At 40.8% G+C, this 21,811-nt stretch overlaps 1 protein-coding gene across 1 annotated transcript in view; it reads left to right on the top strand.

Annotated features, from left to right (window-relative positions):
- The window catches only part of LOC126234641 (major facilitator superfamily domain-containing protein 9-like), a 34,977-nt gene extending 14,592 nt beyond the window's left edge, over positions 1-20,385 (top strand). Inside the window, exons 4-5 of the mRNA XM_049943374.1 lie at positions 6,354-6,563; positions 18,694-20,385. Coding sequence (XP_049799331.1) covers positions 6,354-6,563; positions 18,694-19,394 — 911 coding nt within the window. The 3' untranslated portion in view covers positions 19,395-20,385. The remainder of the gene's footprint in view (positions 1-6,353; positions 6,564-18,693) is intronic.
- Positions 20,386-21,811: the final 1,426 nt, after the last annotated feature.

Raw genomic sequence — 21,811 nt, 5'->3', positions numbered from 1 at the left:
AAAAATTGATGTCACAATTTGCTCATTTGGTGGCCATTGTCCAGTTTAATCTCATCGAATACCCATATAGGAAAACTATTATTCAGCCATTTATATTACGATAAGAATTTAAAACACACAGTTCACCATCCACATATCTGTATTGTCTCACTTGCTGCTTGAGGCTGATAATCTTTCTGGCATTTGAATGAACTTTAGACATTCATCATATTGTGAAGGGTGTGTAGATCCAGTAGAGAATCGCCTTAACTACTTACGGTCTTAGTGCCAAGGAGGGGATTTTCTCATATGTTGTTTCCAGATTTTCTGCACTATTGTTCACGTGCCAGTATAAGCACTCGCTAATACTGCAATAACCTATTGTTAATAAAGCTGTTTCATTCTTCTCCCATCCACAGTGGTGCAGTTTTTGCTGATTTCATTTTCTTTGTCATGAGAAAATAGCACTTGGACAAGATGTGATGGTTTACCCCATTGTGATTTGTATGGGGTTTTGTGCTAAGTTGGATTATGTTTAGTATTGACTAAACTACTACTTTGCACTTACAAACATTCAGTGTCAGCTCATTCCAAAAATTATATTTGGGAAACCTCTTAGCTTTCATGGTGTAATCAGATTTTCATGCATGTAATTCATACAGAGTCAATTAATTGTTTTCCGGTCTTGGTCTGAAGTCTCTTTTTTCACACCTCACCTCTAAACAGGAGATATATATATATATATATATATATATATATATATATATATATATATATATATATATATAACAGAGGGAAACATTCCACGTGGAAAAAATATATCTAAAAAGAAAGATGATGAGACTTACCAAACAAAAGCGCTGGCAGGTCGATAGACACACAAACAAACACAAATATACACACAAAATTCAAGCTTTCGCAACAAACTGTTGCCTCATCAGGAAAGAGGGAAGGAGAGGGAAAGACGAAAGGATGTGGGTTTTAAGGGAGAGGGTAAGGAGTCATTCCAATCCCGGGAGCGGAAAGACTTACCTTAGGGGGAAAAAAGGACAGGTATACACTCGCGCACACACACACACATCCATCCACACATACAGACACAAGCAGACATATTTAAAGACAAAGAGTTTGGGCAGAGATGTCAGTCGAGGTGGAAGAGTAGAGGCAAAGAAGTTGTTGAGAGACAGGTGAGGTATGAGTGGCGGCAACTGGAAATTAGCGGAGATTGAGGCCTGGCGGATAACGAGAAGAGAGGATATACTGAAGGGCAAGTTCCCATCTCCGGAGTTCGGATAGGTTGGTGTTGGTGGGAAGTATCCAGATAACCCGGACGGTGTAACACTGTGCCAAGATGTGCTGGCTGTGCACCAAGGCATGTTTAGCCACAGGGTGATCCTCATTACCATTCCATCAGATTCACCTGGTCCTACTCCAAATCCCATGCCACTTTCCTTGACGTTGACCTCCATCTGTCCAATGGCCAACTTCACACGTCCGTCCACATCAAACCCACCAACAAGCAACAGTACCTCCATTATGACAGCTGCCACCCATTCCACATCAAACGGTCCCTTCCCTACAGCCTAGGTCTTCGTGGCAAACGAATCTGCTCCAGTCCGGAATCCCTGAAACATTACACCAACAACCTGACAACAGCTTTCGCATCCCGCAACTACCCTCCCGGCCTGGTACAGAAGCAAATAACCAGAGCCACTTCCTCATCCCCTCAAACCCAGAATCCCCCACAGAAGAACCACAAAAGTGCCCCACTTGTGACAGGATACTTTCCGGGACTGGACCAGACTCTGAATGTGGCTCTCCAGCAGGGATACGACTTCCTCAAATCCTGCCCTGAAATGAGATCCATCCTTCATGAAATCCTCCCCACTCCGCCAAGAGTGTCTTTCCGCCGTCCACCTAACCTTCGTAACCTGTTAGTTCATCCCTATGAAATCACCAAACCACCTTCCCTACCCTCTGGCTCCTATCCTTGTAACCGCCCCCGGTGCAAAACCTGTCCCATGCACCCTCCCACCACCACCTACTCCAGTCCTGTAACCCGGAAGGTGTACACGATCAAAGGCAGAGCCACGTGTGAAAGCACCCACGTGATTTACCAACTGACCTGCCTACACTGTGATGCATTCTATGTGGGAATGACCAGCAACAAACTGTCCATTCGCATGAATGGACACAGGCAGACAGTGTTTGTTGGTAATGAGGATCACCCTGTGGCTAAACATGCCTTGGTGCACAGCCAGCACATCTTGACACAGTGTTACACCGTCCGGGTTATCTGGATACTTCCCACCAACACCAACCTATCCGAACTCCGGAGATGGGAACTTGCCCTTCAGTATATCCTCTCTTCTCGTTATCCGCCAGGCCTCAATCTCCGCTAATTTCCAGTTGCCGCCACTCATACCTCACCTGTCTCTCAACAACTTCTTTGCCTCTACTCTTCCACCTCGACTGACATCTCTGCCCAAACTCTTTGTCTTTAAATATGTCTGCTTGTGTCTGTATGTGTGGATGGATATGTGTGTGTGTGCGAGTGTATACCTGTCCTTTTTTCCCCCTAAGGTAAGTCTTTCCGCTCCCGGGATTGGAATGACTCCTTACCCTCTCCCTTAAAACCCACATCCTTTCGTCTTTCCCTCTCCTTCCCTCTTTCCTGATGAGGCAACAGTTTGTTGCGAAAGCTTGAATTTTGTGTGTATATTTGTGTTTGTTTGTGTGTCTATCGACCTGCCAGCGCTTTTGTTTGGTAAGTCTCATCATCAGTACATAACTGGTGACAGTAACTGTTGTAAGTTCTTACATAACTGTGCTAAATCAAAACTAATTATGGTTAACAAACTGTCTGATAATTAGTAGTGGAAAACTATAAGATTGTCCCATTTAAATATGTCTGCTTGTGAGATGTCTGCTTGTGTCTGTATATGTGTGGATGGATATGTGTGTGTGTGCGCGCGAGTGTATACCCGTCCTTTTTCCCCCTAAGGTAAGTCTTTCCGCTCCCGGGATTGGAATGACTCCTAACCCTCTCCCTTAAAACCCAAATCCTTTCGTCTTTCCCTCTCCTTCCCTCTTTCCTGACGAGGCAACCGTTGGTTGCGAAAGCTAGAATTTTGTGTGTATGTTTGTGTTCGTTTGTGTGTCTATCGACGTGCCAGCACTTTCGTTTGGTGAGTCACATCATCTTTGTTTTTTTATATATATATATATATATATATATATATATATATATATATATATATATATATATATATATAGAAAGAAACATTCCACATGGGAAAAATATATTAAAAACAGAGATTCTATGACTTACCAAATGGGAAAGTGACTCTTTGTCTTTAAATATGTCTGCTTGTGTCTGTATATGTGTGGATGGATAGGTGTGTGTGTGTGTCCTTTTTTTTCCCCCTAAGGTAAGTCTTTCCGCTCCCGGGATTGGAATGACTCCTTACCCTCTCCCTTAAAACCCACATCCTTTCATCTTTCCCTCTCCTTCCCTCTTTCCTGACGAAGCAACCGGGGGTTAAACAAACACAATCATACAAATAAAATTCTAGCTTACGCAACCAACGGTTGCTTCATCAGGAAAGAGGGAAGGAGAGGGAAAGACGAAAGGATGTGGGTTTTAAGGGAGAGGGTAAGGAGTAATGCCAATCCCGGGAGCGGAAAGACTTACCTTAGAGGGGAAAAAAGGACAGGTATACACTCGCACACACAGCCATATCCAACCTCACATACACAGACACTAGCAGACTGCTTGTGTGTGTGTGTGTGTGTGTGTGTGTGTGTGTGTGTGTGTGTGTGTGTGTAGGGAAACATTCCACGTGGGAAAAAAATATCTAAAAACAAAGATGATGTGACTTACCAAACGAAAGCGCTGGCACGTCGATAGACACACAAACATACACACAAAATTCAAGCTTTCGCAACAAACTGTTGAGGCAACAGTTTGTTGTGAAAGCTTGAATTTTGTGTGTATGTTTGTGTTTGTTTGTGTGTCTATCGACGTGCCAGCGCTTTCGTTTAGTAAGTCACATCATCTTTGTTTATATATATATATATATATATATATATATATATATATATATATATATATATAACTGTTCAACAAACCTTTCACCTGACTCCATCAACCTCCTGACCCCACCAACACCCTGCACCCCTACCTTCTTCCTAAAATTCACAAACCCAATCATCCCGGCCGCCCCATTGTAGCTGGTTACCAAGCCCCCACAGAACGTATCTCTGCCTACGTAGATCAACACCTTCAACCCATTACATGCAGTCTCCCATCCTTCATCAAAGACACTAACCACTTTCTCGAACACCTGGAATCCTTACCCAATCTGTTACCCCCGAAAACCATCCTTGTAACCATTGATGCCACTTCCTTATACACAAATATTCCGCACGTCCAGGGCCTCGCTGCGGTGGAGCACTTCCTTTCACGCCGATCACCTGCCACCTTACCTAAAACCTCTTTCCTCATTACCTTAGCCAGCTTCATCCTGACCCTCAACTTCTTCACTTTCGAAGGCCAGACATACCAACAATTGAAGGGAAACAACCATGGGTACCAGGATGGCCCCCTCGTACGCTAACCTATTCATGGGTCGCTTAGAGGAAGCCTTCTTGGTTACCCAGGCCTGCTAACCCAAAGTTTGGTACAGATTTATTGATGACATTTTCATGATCTGGACTCACAGTGAAGAAGAACTCCAGAATTTCCTCTCCAACCTCAACTCCTTTGGTTCCATCAGATTCACCTGGTCCTACTCCAAATCCCATGCCACTTTCCTTGACGTTGATCTCCGCCTGTCCAATGGCCAGCTTCACACGTCCGTCCACATCAAACCCACCAACAAGCAACAGTACGTCCATTACGACAGCTGCCACCCATTCCACATCAAACGGTCCCTTCCCTATAGCCTAGGTCTTCGTGGGAAACAAATCTGCTCCAGTCCGGAATCCCTGAACCATTACACCAACAACCTGAAAACAGCTTTCTCATCCCACAACTACCCTCCCGACCTGGTACAGAAGCAAATAACCAGAGCCACTTCCTCATCCCCTCAAACCCAGAACCTCCCACAGAACAACCCCAAAAGTGCCCCACTTGTGACACGATACTTTCCGGGACTGGATCAGACTCTGAATGTGGCTCTCCAGCAGGGATACGACTTCCTCAAATCCTGCCCTGAAATGAGATCCATCCTTCATGAAATCCTCCCCACTCCACCAAGAGTGTCTTTCCGCCGTCCACCTAACCTTCGTAACCTCTTAGTTCATCCCTATGAAATCCCCAAACCACCTTCCCTACCCTCTAGCTCCTACCCTTGTAACCGCCCCCGGTGTAAAACCTGTCCCATGCACCCTCCCACCACCACCTACTCCAGTCCTGTAACCCGGAAGGTGTACACGATCAAAGGCAGAGCCACGTGTGAAAGCACCCACGTGATTTACCAACTGACCTGCCTACACTGTGAAGCTTTCTATGTGGGAATGACCAGCAACAAACTGTCCATTCACATGAATGGACACAGGCAGACAGTGTTTGTTGGTAATGAGGATCACCCTGTGGCTAAACATGCCTTGGTGCACGGCCAGCACATCTTGGCGCAGTGTTACACCATTCCGGTTATCTGGATACTTCCCACTAACACCAACCTGTCAGAACTCTGGAGATGGGAACTTGCCCTTCAGTATATCCTCTCTTCTCGTTATCCGCCAGGCCTCAACCTTCGCTAATTTCAAGTTGCTGCCGCTCATACCTCACCTGTCTTTCAACAGCATCTTTGCCTCTGTACTTCCGCCTCGACTGACATATCTGCCCAAACTCTTTGCCTTTACAAATGTCTGCTTGTGTCTGTGTATGTGCGGATGGATATGTGTGTGTGTGTGTGTGTGTGTGTGTGTGTGTGTGTGTGTGTGTGTGTGTGTGTACCTGTCCTTTTTTACCCCTAAGGTAAGTCTTTTCCGCTCCCGGGATTGGAATGACTCCTTACCCTCTCCCTTAAAACCCACATCCTTTCGTCTTTCCCTCTCCTTCCCTCTTTCCTGATGAAGCAACCGTTGGTTGCGAAAGCTTGAATTTGTGTGTGTGTGTGTGTGTGTGTGTGTGTGTGTGTGTGTGTGTCTATCAACCTGTCAGCACTTTTGTTTGGTAAGTCACATCATCTTTGTTTTTATATATAAACACACACAAAATTATATGACTGTTCAACAATTACTGAAAAAAGTAATTTTTGTGCTAACTGTTCATATTCTGTTTAGTCCTTGTAGCAATTTTAAATTTGTCTATTTTAATAGACAGAGTACTTCACGGCATTCAAGCATATTATATTTTTCACTTTTAGGTACTTTCAAACACACCCAGACATTGTGCAGACCTCTTGTGGCCGAGCTGGCACCACCTGAATTCCACTCAGAAATGTATGGGAAAATGAGTGCAATGTCTGGAATTGGATTTATGGTTGGACCTGCTATTGGAGGACATCTAGCTGAATTAGATGGAGGAATGTTTCTTGCTTTTCAGTTGGCAGCATTGTTGTTCTTACTTAATACAGGTAAACAATTTTCTGTTCTTTTAATCAAATCCTTGACCTTTTAGATTTAGTGCAAAAAAAGTCTGGAAATAGTAACAAATCAATAATACTGTTACAGCGAACATCTAAATGACACAAACATTCTGATACAATGGACAGAAAGTGAGGCCAGTAAAACTGATGATCTTTTCAGCGTGATACCAAACTCCACACATTTCAGAATACATACGTTTCAGGCAGCCAAATAATACCTAGTGTTCACATATTTGATTTTCGCGTGATGCTGGGTGTTGTGTGCTGTCCTTAGGTTAGTTAGGTTTAAGTAGTTCTAAGTTCTAGGGGACTGATGACCATATAGATGTTAAGTCCCATAGTGCTCAGAGCCAGCCATTTTCGGGGTTTACGACTTGCGATCGGAGCATTTTATACCAGTCCCGTAGAGAGTCTTCATGCTGACGCTGGCGAATTGCCACTCACCTACCGGCGCGATATACTGCTTTGTCGGTATGCCTGTCGGCTACTGTCAATGCCCGACCATCCTTCTTATCGTTCCTTTTTTGACGACTCTCTTGACCTTCAATACGGGTTGTATGTCTCTGCCTTGCTACCCCCTGGAGTTCGCTTTCGTCGCCTCCTTCAACACCTTCATTTTTCACTCCCTGCAACCTTTCGAGTGGGCGAGAGCCGCACGCCACCTTGGCTCCAGGCTCAGGTCCGCGTTCACCTCGACCTCAGCTCGCTCCCAAAAGAGGTCACCCCCGGTTCGGTCTACCACTCCCGTTTTTTGGAACTTCGTTCGAAGTTCAACAACATGACTTTCATTTATACAGATGGCTCTAAGACCAATGACGGGGTCGGGTGTTCCTTTATTGTCGGGGCACAAAGTTTCCAATACCGGCTCCATGGCCATTGTTCGGTCTTCACAGCTGAGCTCTTTGCCCTCTACCAGGCTGTTCTGTACATCTGCCGCCACCGACATTCTGCTTATGTCATCTGCTCAGATTCCCTGAGCGCCATCCAGAGCCTCAGTGATCCGTACCCGGTTCACCCTTTCGTACACCGGATCCAACGCTCTCTTCAGCAGCTGGTGGACGTCGGTACGCCGGTTAGCTTTATGTGGGTTCCTGGCCATGTCGGTATCCCTGGGAACGAAGCTGCAGATGCCGCGGCCAAGGCTGCGGTCCTCCAGCCTCGGACAGCTTCTTGTTGTGTCCCTTCGTCCGATTTTAGCAGGGTCATTTGTCGGCGCGTTGTGTCGCTGTGGCATGCCGATTGGGCTGCACTTACCGACAACAAGCTTCGGGCCTTAAAACCTCTTCCCGTGGCTTGGACGTCCTCCTCACGCCCTTCTCGGCGGGAGGAGGTCGTTTTAGCAAGGTTAAGAATTGGACACTGCCGGTTCAGCCATCGCCATCTGCTGACGGCTGCGCCGGCGCCGTTCTGCCCATGTGGGCACTTGCTGACGGTTAGTCACATTTTAATGTCCTGTCCCGATCTTAAAACACTGCGCCTCGATCTTAACCTGCCTACTACTTTAGATGCCATTTTAGCGGATGACCCACGAGCAGCTGCTCGTGTTCTTTGTTTTATCAATTTGACAAACCTCGCTAAGGACATTTGATGATGTTTTTAATCCTATGCCTGTCAGTCTGTCTTTTATTGTGTTTTCCCTTTTAGTTGTTGTTGTCAACTTGTGCCTCGCGGTGCATTCTTAGAGTAGTCAGGGCGCTAATGACCATTGAAGTTGTGCGCCCGAAAACCACAAAAAAAAAAAAAAAAAAAAAAAAGCCAGCCATTTGATTTTCGATACCTAAGAGTAGAAATGTACTTACTTTTGTCACCTGCTCAGACATGGACCAAATGAAGTGTAAACAACAATGCTCAAAAACAGATTGTAGTGTTCAGTGTCTTCTGCTACTCACTTCTTGCATGTAGTGACCACACGCCGTTGTTTGTGTTCCATCCATCATGTCCAAGAATGGTTATTCTGAGTCAGACCAAGAGGGGGATATGTGGTTTTATATATCTCCCCCCTCCCCCTTGCCATAGTTCTGAATGACTAATTTTAGCACTTGAAACTTTCCACACATTCCATGTATACTGTTTCTTCCACCTTTAGTTCTTTTAAACGGTTAATTTCTGGGTCCAGAACATTCTCCATTGGTTGTTGACACACAGGGCATTTAGATCCAAAATCAGAAAGCTTGCGTGTATGCTTTTCTGCCTTCCTTGTCCGGCAGTCATCTTTTCATGGTTTTACCGCAGCTGGGAAATTTTACAAAATATATATTTTTTTTATTCCCTAATGCCAGGAAATCTCACTGCTTGCAAGTACTGTGCCTCCATTGTTGTGAGGAAATCCTTACAAATGCAAACCATCACTCACACCATTTATTTGAAATCAAAATATGGTACAAATATAAAACAACAGTATGGCTTCCTAGAGAGTTTGGATATAGTCAGAGGTAGTACATTTTTCATGGATTATTTTATTCATGTCAATGCACCTAAAAGTTGCACCTAAAGATTTCTGATGTTGAAGTTATTGATTATACTTCATATTCTATTTATGCTATTTTCTTGCAAATATTGAGTGAACTGTATGTGTAGTACAAAAATTACCAGCACTCGTATTAAATCCAAAGTACGCAGTTTCTGGAAATTATGGAATACCTTAAGATCCTCCATGTTCGTGGATGAGTATCCAGTGTTTTTGTGTTTCTATGACTGACTTTGTGAAGAAAATTATCTTCTTAACTGAAAACAGAAAAAATAGTAGCATTAATTTGTAGATTTGTGCATAGAAAATCACAACAGGCAAAAAAGGCTTCACAAAACAATTGCGTATAGCAAACTAAATTCTGTTTGAACAAAGAGATTAGTGAGAGCAAACTATACATCACTAGCTGGGATACCTGGTTTCACTTGGGGACTTGATATGAGATTGTGCACTGGTAATTGGAATAAAAGGATAAACTTCAAAGTATAAGAGGTAAAACATTTTATGGAAAACAATTCTATCTATTTAAATACTTGTTTATAAACAGCCGTTTCCATTTTATGATCCAGGGTATATATGTAAAAAATCTTTCAGATTTCATACTTCAGGGCAAGCTACATATAGTTGGTCATGAGAGAAGCAGGAGTCTTTGAGGTTGATGCTGCAATGTTTTAAAATTTGGCTTTGTGGTTTGTTCATTATAAAACTGTAGGCTCATGTGAATGGAAATTGCAGTCTTCTAAATTGGAATGGGAGTACGGTAGAGATCAGAGGTATTCGGGAGATAGTGCGTATCTTTCGTACTTTAAAGTCATAAGTTCGGCTTCGATGATGATATTTGATAGGTGTTTGGTGATCATCCTTCTTCCATTACATAGTTTTGGTGAGTTGAGATTTCTGAGTAGTGTGATCAGAAATTCAATTTTAAGTCAAAGTCAGTGTAATGGCATTCCTGGTACTTGCAAAGAGTTTAGAAATTTTGTAGGGAAGTTCACACTTTATTCAGTGTTCACCATTGTGCCAATTGACTTGTATATTCTCTCTTCTCCAGGAATTTTCTTTTGAATATTTAAGTTGACCTGTTGACAATATTACTTTTAGTTGCCAAAATTGTCCTTTCAAACAGCCAGTCTGGATTGGTATTGTGAACAATGTTGGGATAAATTTGGTCGATGAGTTGGTTTCCAGCAGTGGCTTTGTTGCAGAAATCACTGTTGAGTTTGAGGCTGGTCGTCAGCTCAGTAGGATATATCGCTTTGCCTATTTGTAAAAGTTGAGCGAAATCTGCTGTTTCGTCTTTCAATAGTTCAGCTCTCATATTTTGATAGTCAAAGTGTTTGTATGTGTGGCCAGAGATTGATTTTTAAAAAATGCGTTTATTTTGTCTGCTTGTGTTGACTTGGGGATAATTGGAAGTGCTCATCAAAATTCACCTGAGAGTATGAATAGAGCTCCTCCCATCACATCAGAGTTTCCTTGCAAGTCTTGTAATGTTCTATCCATGGCTTTGATTTGTGTGTGTGTGGTGCCAGATGGTGGCTGTGCAAGTGTGATGTGTTGTTTAGCACATATTTCTGCCAGCAATAGATTTATTAGAACTATTTTCCTGGTGGTGCCTGGTGCATCCAGGTAAAAAATTCCGCCAATTTTGTTTTTGATGCGATCCATGATAATGTTGTAAATTTCCTTTCACTTTTCATTCAGGAGTGGTTTGTTGTGAGCAGTGTATTAAAGTAGTATGTTGATGTTTGTAGCTTTTTTCCTTTCTAATTCCGAAGTTAAGCACACCGATAACATCTTTTCATGGTGCTAGCATCCCAAGTTCTACTAAGGTCTGGTTGTTTATTGCTAAACTTTTATCTTCTCAAATGAATGCTTCATTGAAGATGTCATTGGATTTGGTGATGAGCTCAGGGTGAGCTTGTCGGATTTGGTACAATGTGTCATAACTCATACCCTCTTTGAGGGAGTTCCATGGATGTTTAGGAATTAAATGGGTGTTGTGTTATATTTTTGCCAAATAACTCTCATTTGTTCAACATAGGCTGCGACTGAGGCTTCTTGTAGTGTTAATTCCCAGTGGTTGTCATTATGACATCCTAAGTGTTGGCATGCATCTCTGTACATCTTGCATAGGTCAACAGTCTTTAGATATGTGAAACTTGTTGGTCCCTGTATTTCGTGTAACGACATATGGAGATAGTATTGTTTGGATTTACAGTGAGTACTTAGTCTAGTGCGCCAGCTTTCACGATTCCTGGATGATCTTCTACTGGAATTCCTTGTTTTTGTCATTGAAAGATTTTTCTTGTTGTGTTCCACATACCCCAAAGAGCGAAAGAAACTGTAATACAATGTATGGCTCGTGCGGGCGTGCAGAAGTGCTGCAACATGACGTGGCACGCACATGACTTATGTCTGAAGTATTGCTGGAGGAAACTGACACCAGGAATCTTGCAGGGCTTCCCATAAATTCTTAAGAGTACGAGGGGGGGATCTCTTCTAAACAGCAAGTACCAAGATACGTTCAGTAATTTTAATGTCTGAGGAGTTTAGCGGCCAGCAGAAGTATTTAAACTCAGTGGAGTGTTGCTGGAGCCACTCTATAGCAAATCTGGATATGGGGGATGTTGTATTGTCCTGTTGGAATTGCAGAAATTGCCAAAGTCCATCGCACAATGAACATTAATGGATGCAGGTGATGAGACAGGATGTTAACTTATGTGTCACCTGTCAGAGTTCTACACTACTGGCCATTAAAATTGCTTCACCACGAAGATGATGTGCTACAGGCGCAAAATTTAACTGACAGGAAGAAGATGCTGTGATATGCAAATGATCAGCTTTTTCAGAGCATTGACACAAGGTTGGCACCAGTGGCGACACCTACAACGTGCTGACATGAGGAAAGTTTCCAACTGATTCCTCATACACAAACAGCAGATGACCGGCGTTGCCTGGTGAACCGTTGTTGTGATGCCTCATGTGAGGAGGAGAAATGCGTACCATCCAATGACTGTTAGCAGAATATGGAATCGGTGGGTTCAGGAGGGCAATACGGAACGCCGTGCTGGATCCCAACGGCCTCGTGTCACTAGCAGTCGAGATGACAGGCATCTTATCCATATGGCTGTAATGGACCACGCAGCCATGTCTCGATCCCAGAGTGAACAGATGGAGACGTTTGCAAGACAACAACCATCTGCACGAACAGTTAGACGATATTCGCAGCAGCATGGACTATCAGCTCAGAGACCGTGGCTGCGGTTACCCTTGACGCTGCATCACAGGCAGGAGCCCCTGCGATGGTGTACTCAACGATGAACCTGGGTGCACAAATGGCGAAACATCATTTTTTCAGATGAATCCAGGTTCTGTTTACAGCATAATGATGGTCGCATCCGTGTTTGGCGACATCGCGGTGAACGCACATTGGAAGCGTGTATTCCTCATCGCCATACTGGCGTATCACCCGGCGTGGTAGTATGGGGTGCCATTGGTTACACGTCTCGGTCACCTATTGTTCGCATTGACGGCACTTTGAACAGTGGACGTTACATTTCAGATGTGTTACAACCCGTGGCTCTACCCGTCATTCGATCCCTGCGAAACCCTACATTTCAGCAGGATAATGAACGACCGCATGTTGTAGGTCCTGTACGGGCCTTTCTGGATACAGAAAATGTTCGACTTATGCCCTGGCCAGCACATTCTCCAGATCTCTCACCAGCTGAAAATGTCTGGTCAATGGTGGCTGAGCAACTGGCTCGTCACAATACGCCAGTCACTACTCTGGATGAACTGTGATATCGTGTTGAAGCTGCATGGGCGGCTGTACCTGTACACACCATCCAAGCTTTGTTTGACTCAATGCCCAGGCGTATCAAGGCCGTTATTACGGCTAGAGGTGGTTGTTCTGGGTACTGATTTCTCAGGATCTATGCACCCAAACTGCGTGAAAGTGTAATCACATGTCAGTTCTAGTACAATATATTTGTCCAACGAATACCTGTTTATCATCTGCATTTCTTCTTGGTGTAGCAATTTTAATGACCAGTAGTGTATCTAGACATGTCAGTGGTCTCTTATGACCACTCCACCTGCACTGACCCACACCATTACAGATCCTCCACCAGCTTGAACAGTCATCTGCTGACATGCAGGGTCCGTGGATTCATGATATTGTCTCCATACCTATACATGTCCATTCGCTCGATACAATTTGAAACGAGACTCGTCGGACCAGGCAACATGTTTCCAGTCATCAACAGTCCAGTTTCAGTATTGACAGGCCCAGGTGAGGTGTAAAGCTTTGTGTTGTGCAGTCTTCAAGAGTACACAAGTGGGCCGTCGGCCCTGAAAGCCCATATCGATGATGTTTCATTGAATGGTTTGCGCGCTGACACTTGTTGATGGCCCAGCATTGAAATCTGCAACAATTTGTGGAAGGGTTGCACTTACGTCATGTTGAACAATTGTCTTCCATTGTCATTGGTCCTGTTCTTGCAGGATCTTTTTCTGGCCGCAGCAATGTCGGAGATTTGATGTTTTGCTGAATTCCTGATATTCACAGTACACTCCTTAAATGGTCAAAAAGGAAAATCTCCACTTCATTGCTACCTTGGATATGCTGTGTACCATCGCTCTTACACAGACTATAACACCACATTCAAACTCACTTAAAACTTGATAATCTGCCATTGTAGCAGCAGTAAACGATCTAACTACTATGCCAGACACTTGTCGTCTTTTATAGGCATTGCTGACCGCATCACCGTATTCTGCCTGTTTATGTATGAATATGCATGACTATACCAGTTTAAATTTGGAGTATGAATTAAAATCCACAAAGAAGAAATAAAAACTTTCAGTTTTGCTGATGACGCTGTAATTCTGTCAGTCAGCAAAGAACCTGGAAGATCAGTTTAACGGAATAGACAAGCCTTGAAACGAGGGTATAAGATGAACATCAAGAAAAGCAAAATGAGGATAATAGAATGCAGTTGAATTAAATCAGGTAACGCTGAGGGGACTAGATTAGGAAATGAGACGCTTAAAGTTGTAGATGAGTATTGCTATTTGGAAAGCAAAATGACTGATGATGGTTGAAGTAGAGGGGATATAAAATATTGACTGGCTGCAGCAAGGAAAGCGTGGCTGAAGAAGAGAAATTTTTTAACATAGAGTATAGATGTGTCAGGAAGTACTTTCTGGAAGTATTTGTATGGATTGTAGCCACATTGGAGTTTAAACATGGTCGATAAATAATTTAGACAAAATGAGAATATAAGCTTTTGAAATGTGGTGCTACGGAAGAATGCTGAAGATTAGATGGGTACATCACATAAGTAATGAGGAGGTACTGAGAAGAATTAGGGAACAGAGGAATTTGTGACACTGCTTGACTAGAAGAAGGGATCGGTTGGTAGGACACATTGTGAGGCTTCAAGATACCACCAATTTAGTATTGGAGGGAAGTGTGGCGGGTAAAAATCATAGAGGGAGATCAAGAGATGAATATACGAAGCAGACTCAGATGTGGGTTACAGTAGTTACTCGGAGATGAAGAGGCTTGACCAGGATAGAGGAGCATGGAGAGCTGCATCAAACCACTCTTTGGACTGAAGATGATGACGACAACAACAACCAGTTTCTTTGGCACTTCAGTGTGTAATAGGTAGGGGCGTCAACGTATGTTTATGTTTTTGCTTCTCATGGTGCTCATTGTCATTTGTTGGCAACTTAAATATGCTTTGCACTGTTCGCCTGTTTCACTTTTTTGCTGTTCTTTTTGTTTTTGCCATTTTGAATCAGAACTGGCAAGATCTCCTCCTCTTTATGTTTGGGCATTTACTAAAATATAAATCAAATTAACTTTTTATCAAGAAAGACACCAAGTAACTGTACATACTTTCACACTTTATTTTTGATTTATATTCAGTCACTATATCACTTTTACTACTCACACTTCACTGTTTGCTTTTAGTCACTCAGTCACTTTGGTTCATCCATTTGCAACTGGTAAGAAACTGACATTCGAAACCACGACAGGTCTTGATTTATGGAACCCCACCAATGCATAGCCCTAGTAGTTGTGGTTTCCAGAACATACCAAAAAGACTTCAAATGATGCACAATGTTCCAGAATATCCCATAACATTGGAGCGTATTCTGGAATGTTCCACTGTGATAGGGGCTTGTGGGATTTTCTACCTTCAGGTAGAAGGTAACCATCTTCATGGACGGGGATAGAGGGCTACCACTGTGTAACTCTCTTGATCGTACTGGGACTCGTTTCTGAGTTTTAATAGCATGCTTGTTGGAATATACATTGATCAAGCAAACTGCATTAGCTAACCTTCCTTAGCTCAGTGATAGACAAATAACAAAAGGGAATAAAAAGTTCCTGGCTCTATGGAAAGTAGTAGTAATGCAATCAAATGTGTGACCAGCATATCTTTCATAGGCAACCTTTGAGTGAGAGAGAGAGAGAGAGAGATTCTACACAATGGAGGCACATTATGGTGTAACTACAGTAGGCACACAATAGCACTATAAAGTACAAATGTTTATGAATTAAAAGAAGGTATAAAGTTTTTGGTTTTTCTTTCAACTTCTGTGCAGAATACAAGAAGTGGCCGTATTATACCAAATGAGGGACAAGAATTCTAGAAACCTCCATCGCATCTGTGTTAAACACTGTATTTTTTTTCTTCTGCAAAATCCATCCTTTCCCCAATCGTTCGGTACTAAATTTTCCATCACACAATAATCTTTAATCTTTATTTGTCTGTAATAACTTTAGTCTTTGACGTCATCAGTTTTTGCACATTTACAAAAATATCATACCATACATATAATGACTCTATACAACAAATAGCTCATTATATACTATTATACAAACATTTACTACCATTAAAATTCTGAGGTGTAAAATACTTGAATTGTCAATAATGGAGCTTGGATATCTTTGAGTAAGTATAAACATTTTTCAGTTAACAAGTGTTTCAATTTGCATGTAAAGATATTTCCATGGAGTTCTTTTATATTATTTGGCAGCCTATTATAGAATTGTCTTCCAGGTTCAAGTGGACTATGATCACATTTGGTTCAGGTATTGTAATTATGAATGTCTATATTTCTTAAACTAAATTTATCATTCTCTTTACAAACTTAATATCCTTAAGGATGTACGGTGAACAGACAATCAGTAAATCATAATTTTTGAAGTGGTTTCTGCAGGATTGGCATTTACTTATACATGGTTAATCAAAAGGAAGGACCAGATTTCAAACATTTATTGCTTCAAAACTTCAAAAGATAAGAACACAAGTCCAATGTTCTTGGAAAGAGATAAGTTCAAATTTTTATGCATTCAATGTGAGCACCGTGTGTTCCATGACAAATATTAAAACAATGGTTTATTTCCTGTTACACATGAAATAGCTGGTCTCTCATTATCGAATTCATAGTTGCAACAACGCAGTGTCACATGCAGACTTTCAAGAGTGTTTTGCATAGGGGTTATAAAAACATGTTCTTTTATGAAATCCCACAGTTAAATCTCTGTTTGAGGCCTGGAGACTTGGGAGGCCACCAGTCATGAATTTCATCTTTTGCTCCTCCTCGAATGCTGTCATTCTGGTAACATAAGACATGCTTAGAGAAATTCTCTAAGCACATCCAGGGTTACCTGAATGATAAGATTTCAGAATGTTGGATAGGGAGAGGAGGAGTAGAATGTGAACTTGATCATCAGTGGCCTCACAGGTCTCCAGACCTGACACCTTGTGACTTTTATCTTTGGGCTTATGCATAAGAGCACACTCTTATCCCCCTATGCCTGACACTCTTGAAAAGTCTGCAACATCACATTGTTGAAGCTGTGAATTCAATAGAGAGACACCAGCTGCTTTGTGTGAGGCAGGAAATGAGCCACCATTTTTCGTATTTGTCGTGTAACACATCGTGGTCTCATTGAATGCATAAAAATTTGAACTTTTCTCTTTCCAAGAATGTTGGACTTGTGTTCTTATCTTTTGTAGTTTTGAAGGAATAAATGTTTGAAATATGTTCCTCCTTTTTGAATAGCCTTGTATTAGCAAATGTTCTAACTGCTCGCTTTTGAGGCCTAAGTATGTCTATCCAAGTAGACTGTGTGTGCCCCGCTCTAATTTTAGTTGCATATTGTAAATGCAAGTGAATTAGTCCATGGGACACTTGTTTAAGGACAGGAGAATCTATTGTATTTGAAAGATGATTTAATAAGTAAACATTGCAGCTAATATTTTTACAGATGTAGCGCATATGCTCTTTCCATGTAAGATGATCTTCGATCGCAGTGACTAAAAACTTACTTTTATTGGATGTTTCAACTATAGACAATGATTCAGTGTGAGGTTGGTTATATTTCAACAAGAATTTCAATACAACAGTCTTTTCCTTGTTCATAGTAAATTTATTCACTGTTAGATGTTCTGTGATCAATTCAGAATTCTCTTTATTGCATTGTAATGCTAGCTGATCAGTGTGGCCCCAGCTAATAAAATAATGATGTTTAAGCAGCATGGACAAATTCAGTGTGTGGTGCCCACTCAAAAATCCTTAAGACAGTACCAAGTTACCATGTTAGGAACAACAGTGCTTGAATTATGAAGAAAATAATTTCTGGGCTTATTAGTGTGTGTTTTTTGTGTGCTTTTGCCTGTGACTAGTTTTGTGAAAATACTGTGTGGCAGTGCATATCATCTGTTACTACAGATGCATTGTTGTATTCTGCCAGAAGACAAAAAGACTGAACTTGTGTGCAGGCTTATAAAATGCTATGCAAAAATGTTTTGAGCAGTGTAAGGAATGCATACAGGTGTGTGTATCCAAATATATCCTACATTAAAGGGACAATCGCTAATTATGAACATGTTTTAGTACATTTGCAAATCTGGATCTTAAGTATAATTTCTTTTGAGGCATATCTCTTGCTTGCCCTTTCCTAATGGAGTACAATGACATACATAAAGTATAGATTTTCATATTTCCTGTCACAGTGTAAGGTCACATTTAAAGCTAGGAAAACAGTCACAATAATATAACATGAGAAATAGTCTCTTAGTAATGCTAGCAACATGTGCTTTGTGTCTAGGTATTATATTGACCTATTACTCCTCTTGCAATTATTTAAGGCCTAAAGGTAAATTGCCCACCTGATAGGAGAGTTGAAAGGCAATTTAGACAACTCAACACCTCTATTATTAAGCAGGTTGTTAAATTTCACCAGAGCTTAGCATTACCTTCAGTACTGCTCTCTTTGGGTCCAGTGCTGATCGGGAATTAGATTCAACACTGGCCATCACATAAGGATGCTCAGAGATGGACTGAAATAATTGCATTACTATGATGGCTGCCAACAACAAAGTGCTTCATTAATTCACTCTTTACCTAGCAAATATCAACTATTAACATCCAGGCAGTAACAATCTATCGAAATTTTCCTCACTGCAGTCCAGTCTCCAAAAAAATGTGCACTCTCATCCCTTCCATATGTTGCATGTAAAGGCATTTCTTACATACTACGCAGCTATTTGTTACATAATTTTTGTTGTCTGTGATTGTTTAAACTTAAACTGAAATTCTATATTTGTGCTTTTTTTCCAGGCATAGTATACAAATACCTGTGGACTGCAGAAAAATCTAATTCTGCACCAGTGTTGGAGACACAAATTAAGCCTACAAAAACTGGAGTGTTAAAAATAGTAGCAGAACTTACAGAAGTAGATTGGTCTTTTTACTGGGATTTATTTATTATAAAATTTCTTTTATCTTTTGCACAAAAAGTATTCTACTCCAATTATTCTAGCACTGTACAAGAAAAATTTGATCTTACTCCAAAATGGGTAGGGTATACCATATCATTTCAAGGTATGATTGGTGCTATTTGTGCATTTTCAGTGAGTTGGATTGAAGGGTTTCTTTTCAGAAACTGGAAAACCAAGTCTCTTGTACTGCTTGGTTTCTTGTTGCTGTCTTTTGCATTTTTTGCTGTAAGTGTTGTAGAGCAGTTAAATATTTTTGTTTTCTTTCTTATACCATTAAGCTTTTCATTTTCTTTGCTACGGATTCTTAGTACCAAAATGATCATAAACAGAACAGATCCCAATAAGAGAGGTTCTGTTACTGGAGCCAGTAACAGCATTTCATCAATTGCTCGTTTAATTGCTCCACTATGTTCAGGTGCAGTGCTTGAATACTTAGGACCTTCATCTGTACCATTATTATCTGTAGCGAGTTCTTTTTGTGGAGTATTGCTGGCTGCAGCATTTCCACTTACTGTTGTGCCTCAAAGGAAATATAGTTGACGCCGTTATCATTTACGGTGAAGCTTACCTCTTTCACACTCCGATGTTGCTGTTCGTATGTGATGGTGTTTATGATCAGTAATTAATTTTCAGAGTTTGTTAAACCTTGTATTCCACAAAACTTGTGATTGACAGGGTGTCAGTTGTGATATTATTAAAAACACTGACTTCGTGTGTAGCTAGTGCAGAGAGAGAGAATAAGTTAAAGATTATGTGTGCCAAAGTATCTATATACTGACATGCATTTAAAAATTTTAATCCGGTTGCTGGCATTTTATCATTCTCATTGTGTGCATGAGAGTTACAGATGTTACTGAAGAATATTACTGTAGTTTTGTTTCATTTTAAACATTTTATGTTTGTTACTGATTGTATTCATGTTCTATTTTTTATTATTGTGCATAAAGTAACTGGATTGGATATAATTTAGAAATCAATTTTTAAAATTTTGTAATCAATTTTATTGTCTTTATCAAATTTCAAAACTAGAAGTACCTTGTTAACACAGGATGAATTGAAGCTTTAATATATTGTTAATTTTGCTAGTTCTCTAAATGTGGGCTGGTGACAGTTCATAAAATTAGGTTTTAAAAAGACCTGCATGTGAAAAACATGGTATTGTCTCATTGTTCCTATCAGTATTTATTGTTTTTAATGGCTTGGAAGTGACTGTGATGTGCTGAAGTGATTATGGTTATATTATTTGATGGAGACATTTGCATTGTTTTACCTTCTGATAAATGTATGTGGCATTTCTGTTTATAACACCATTGATAGTTCTTTAATATAAGGTCCAGTATAGATTTTGTACTGCATTTCCAGGGGACCAAAGCTTGGACTGAATTTCCAGGAGACCAAAGAAATAATGCCTGTTGTTTACGTAAATTCTGTAATTTCAAAAAGATAGTTCCTGTGACAAGTACTCCATATATGTTCGATATTTTTTATAAGTTAATATACTGAATATACTCTTATTAAAAAATTACAAATACTTACTGTTATGTTGGCATAAATTATCAAGTCTCCTAACAGCAACACAATTCCCGCACTTTCGCAGCTCCATGCCCACTTTTTCAAGGACACTAACAATCCATTTTCGGGTAATTTGAGACCAATAGTGACATAAAAATTTGTGTTCTGTGTGAAGCTAAATATTGAAGTAAATGTACATGGCAGATAACCTCCTAAGAAAAAATGCAAAATTATTATGGTACTAAATGGAATATCATTCGTGTAATGGAATGAGACAAAGGCTTTAGAAATCGGATAAGCATATAAATTCTCCAATCTGGCTATATGTCAAGAATGACTTAGGAGGAAAAATTATTAAGATATTATGTAGACTTGATCATAGAATACTTCTGCATGTGCTGGAATTAGGGGAAAAAGCTCAGCAGCAGTTAATTTAGCATCTGCAAAGCAGGAGACAGAAGACTAGCCTCCATTGTAAGCCAACATGAAAGAGTTTTTATCTGACTGGGGTGTGTAAAGTGCGGGTGCCAAGACATTTGTGCTGGGTCTATTGCATTTCTTGATAGATATCAACTATTTGCCATTAAATGTGACAAATGACCCAAAAATTCTTCTCTTTGCAAATGTTAAAGTATTATTGTAAAACATGCATAATGTAATACAAATGATGTAGCTAATAGGGTATTCAGTAACAGCAACTGCGACTTTCAGGCGACAGATTAATGCAGATTTGTTACCAAATGTGATGCCTGTGCTTTCTGAGAAATTATTGTAAAAGTGAAATTTTATTGCCTGAATGTTGCATGCAAGTGACATCCACCATTCTAAATTCTTAGTGCTGAGGGTAGATGGAAGGCTATCTTGGGGGTATCACTTTTAAGTGCAGAAACTGAATGCTGTTACCTTCGCTGTAAGAATGATCTCCACTGTCTGACATCAAAACACAGTTTGTTTACTTTCCTTACTTTCAGTCTATTCCCATGTATGGTGTTAGATTATGGGGAAACACTGTTCACTCACCAAGAACATTTTTAGCCCAGAAATTGTCGGCCATTGATCTGTTGTCAGTTAGCAACCTTCATGTAATCCACTGTGTAGGTGTTTCAGAATTCTAACTCCGCAATCCTTATACGTACATATTCCGTGTGATTTGTTGTTGACCTATTGATTCATTCAGTAGGAACTGCAACATTCATTCAGTGAACACTAGACTGAAAAATATGTCCACCTGCATAACACTTGACTGAACATTGTACAGAAAATTGTGCTCTATTCAACAGGTTTAATTCTCAATAGGCTTCCAGCAGAATTGGAGGAAATGAATGACCAATCCCAAGTACATTCTCAAATCAAGTTAAAAGATTTCCCTGTACACTCCTCTTCTGCACAAGAGTTTCTCACTGTTGTTCAAAACTTTTCTCTGTGAAGTCTTATTCACACTTGTA

The sequence above is a fragment of the Schistocerca nitens genome, chromosome 1, assembly GCF_023898315.1.
Source record: "Schistocerca nitens isolate TAMUIC-IGC-003100 chromosome 1, iqSchNite1.1, whole genome shotgun sequence".
NCBI classification, from domain to species: Eukaryota; Metazoa; Arthropoda; class Insecta; order Orthoptera; family Acrididae; genus Schistocerca; species Schistocerca nitens.
The sequence above is the reverse complement of the archived record's forward strand: the minus strand, read 5'-3'. Positions and strand labels throughout refer to the sequence as shown.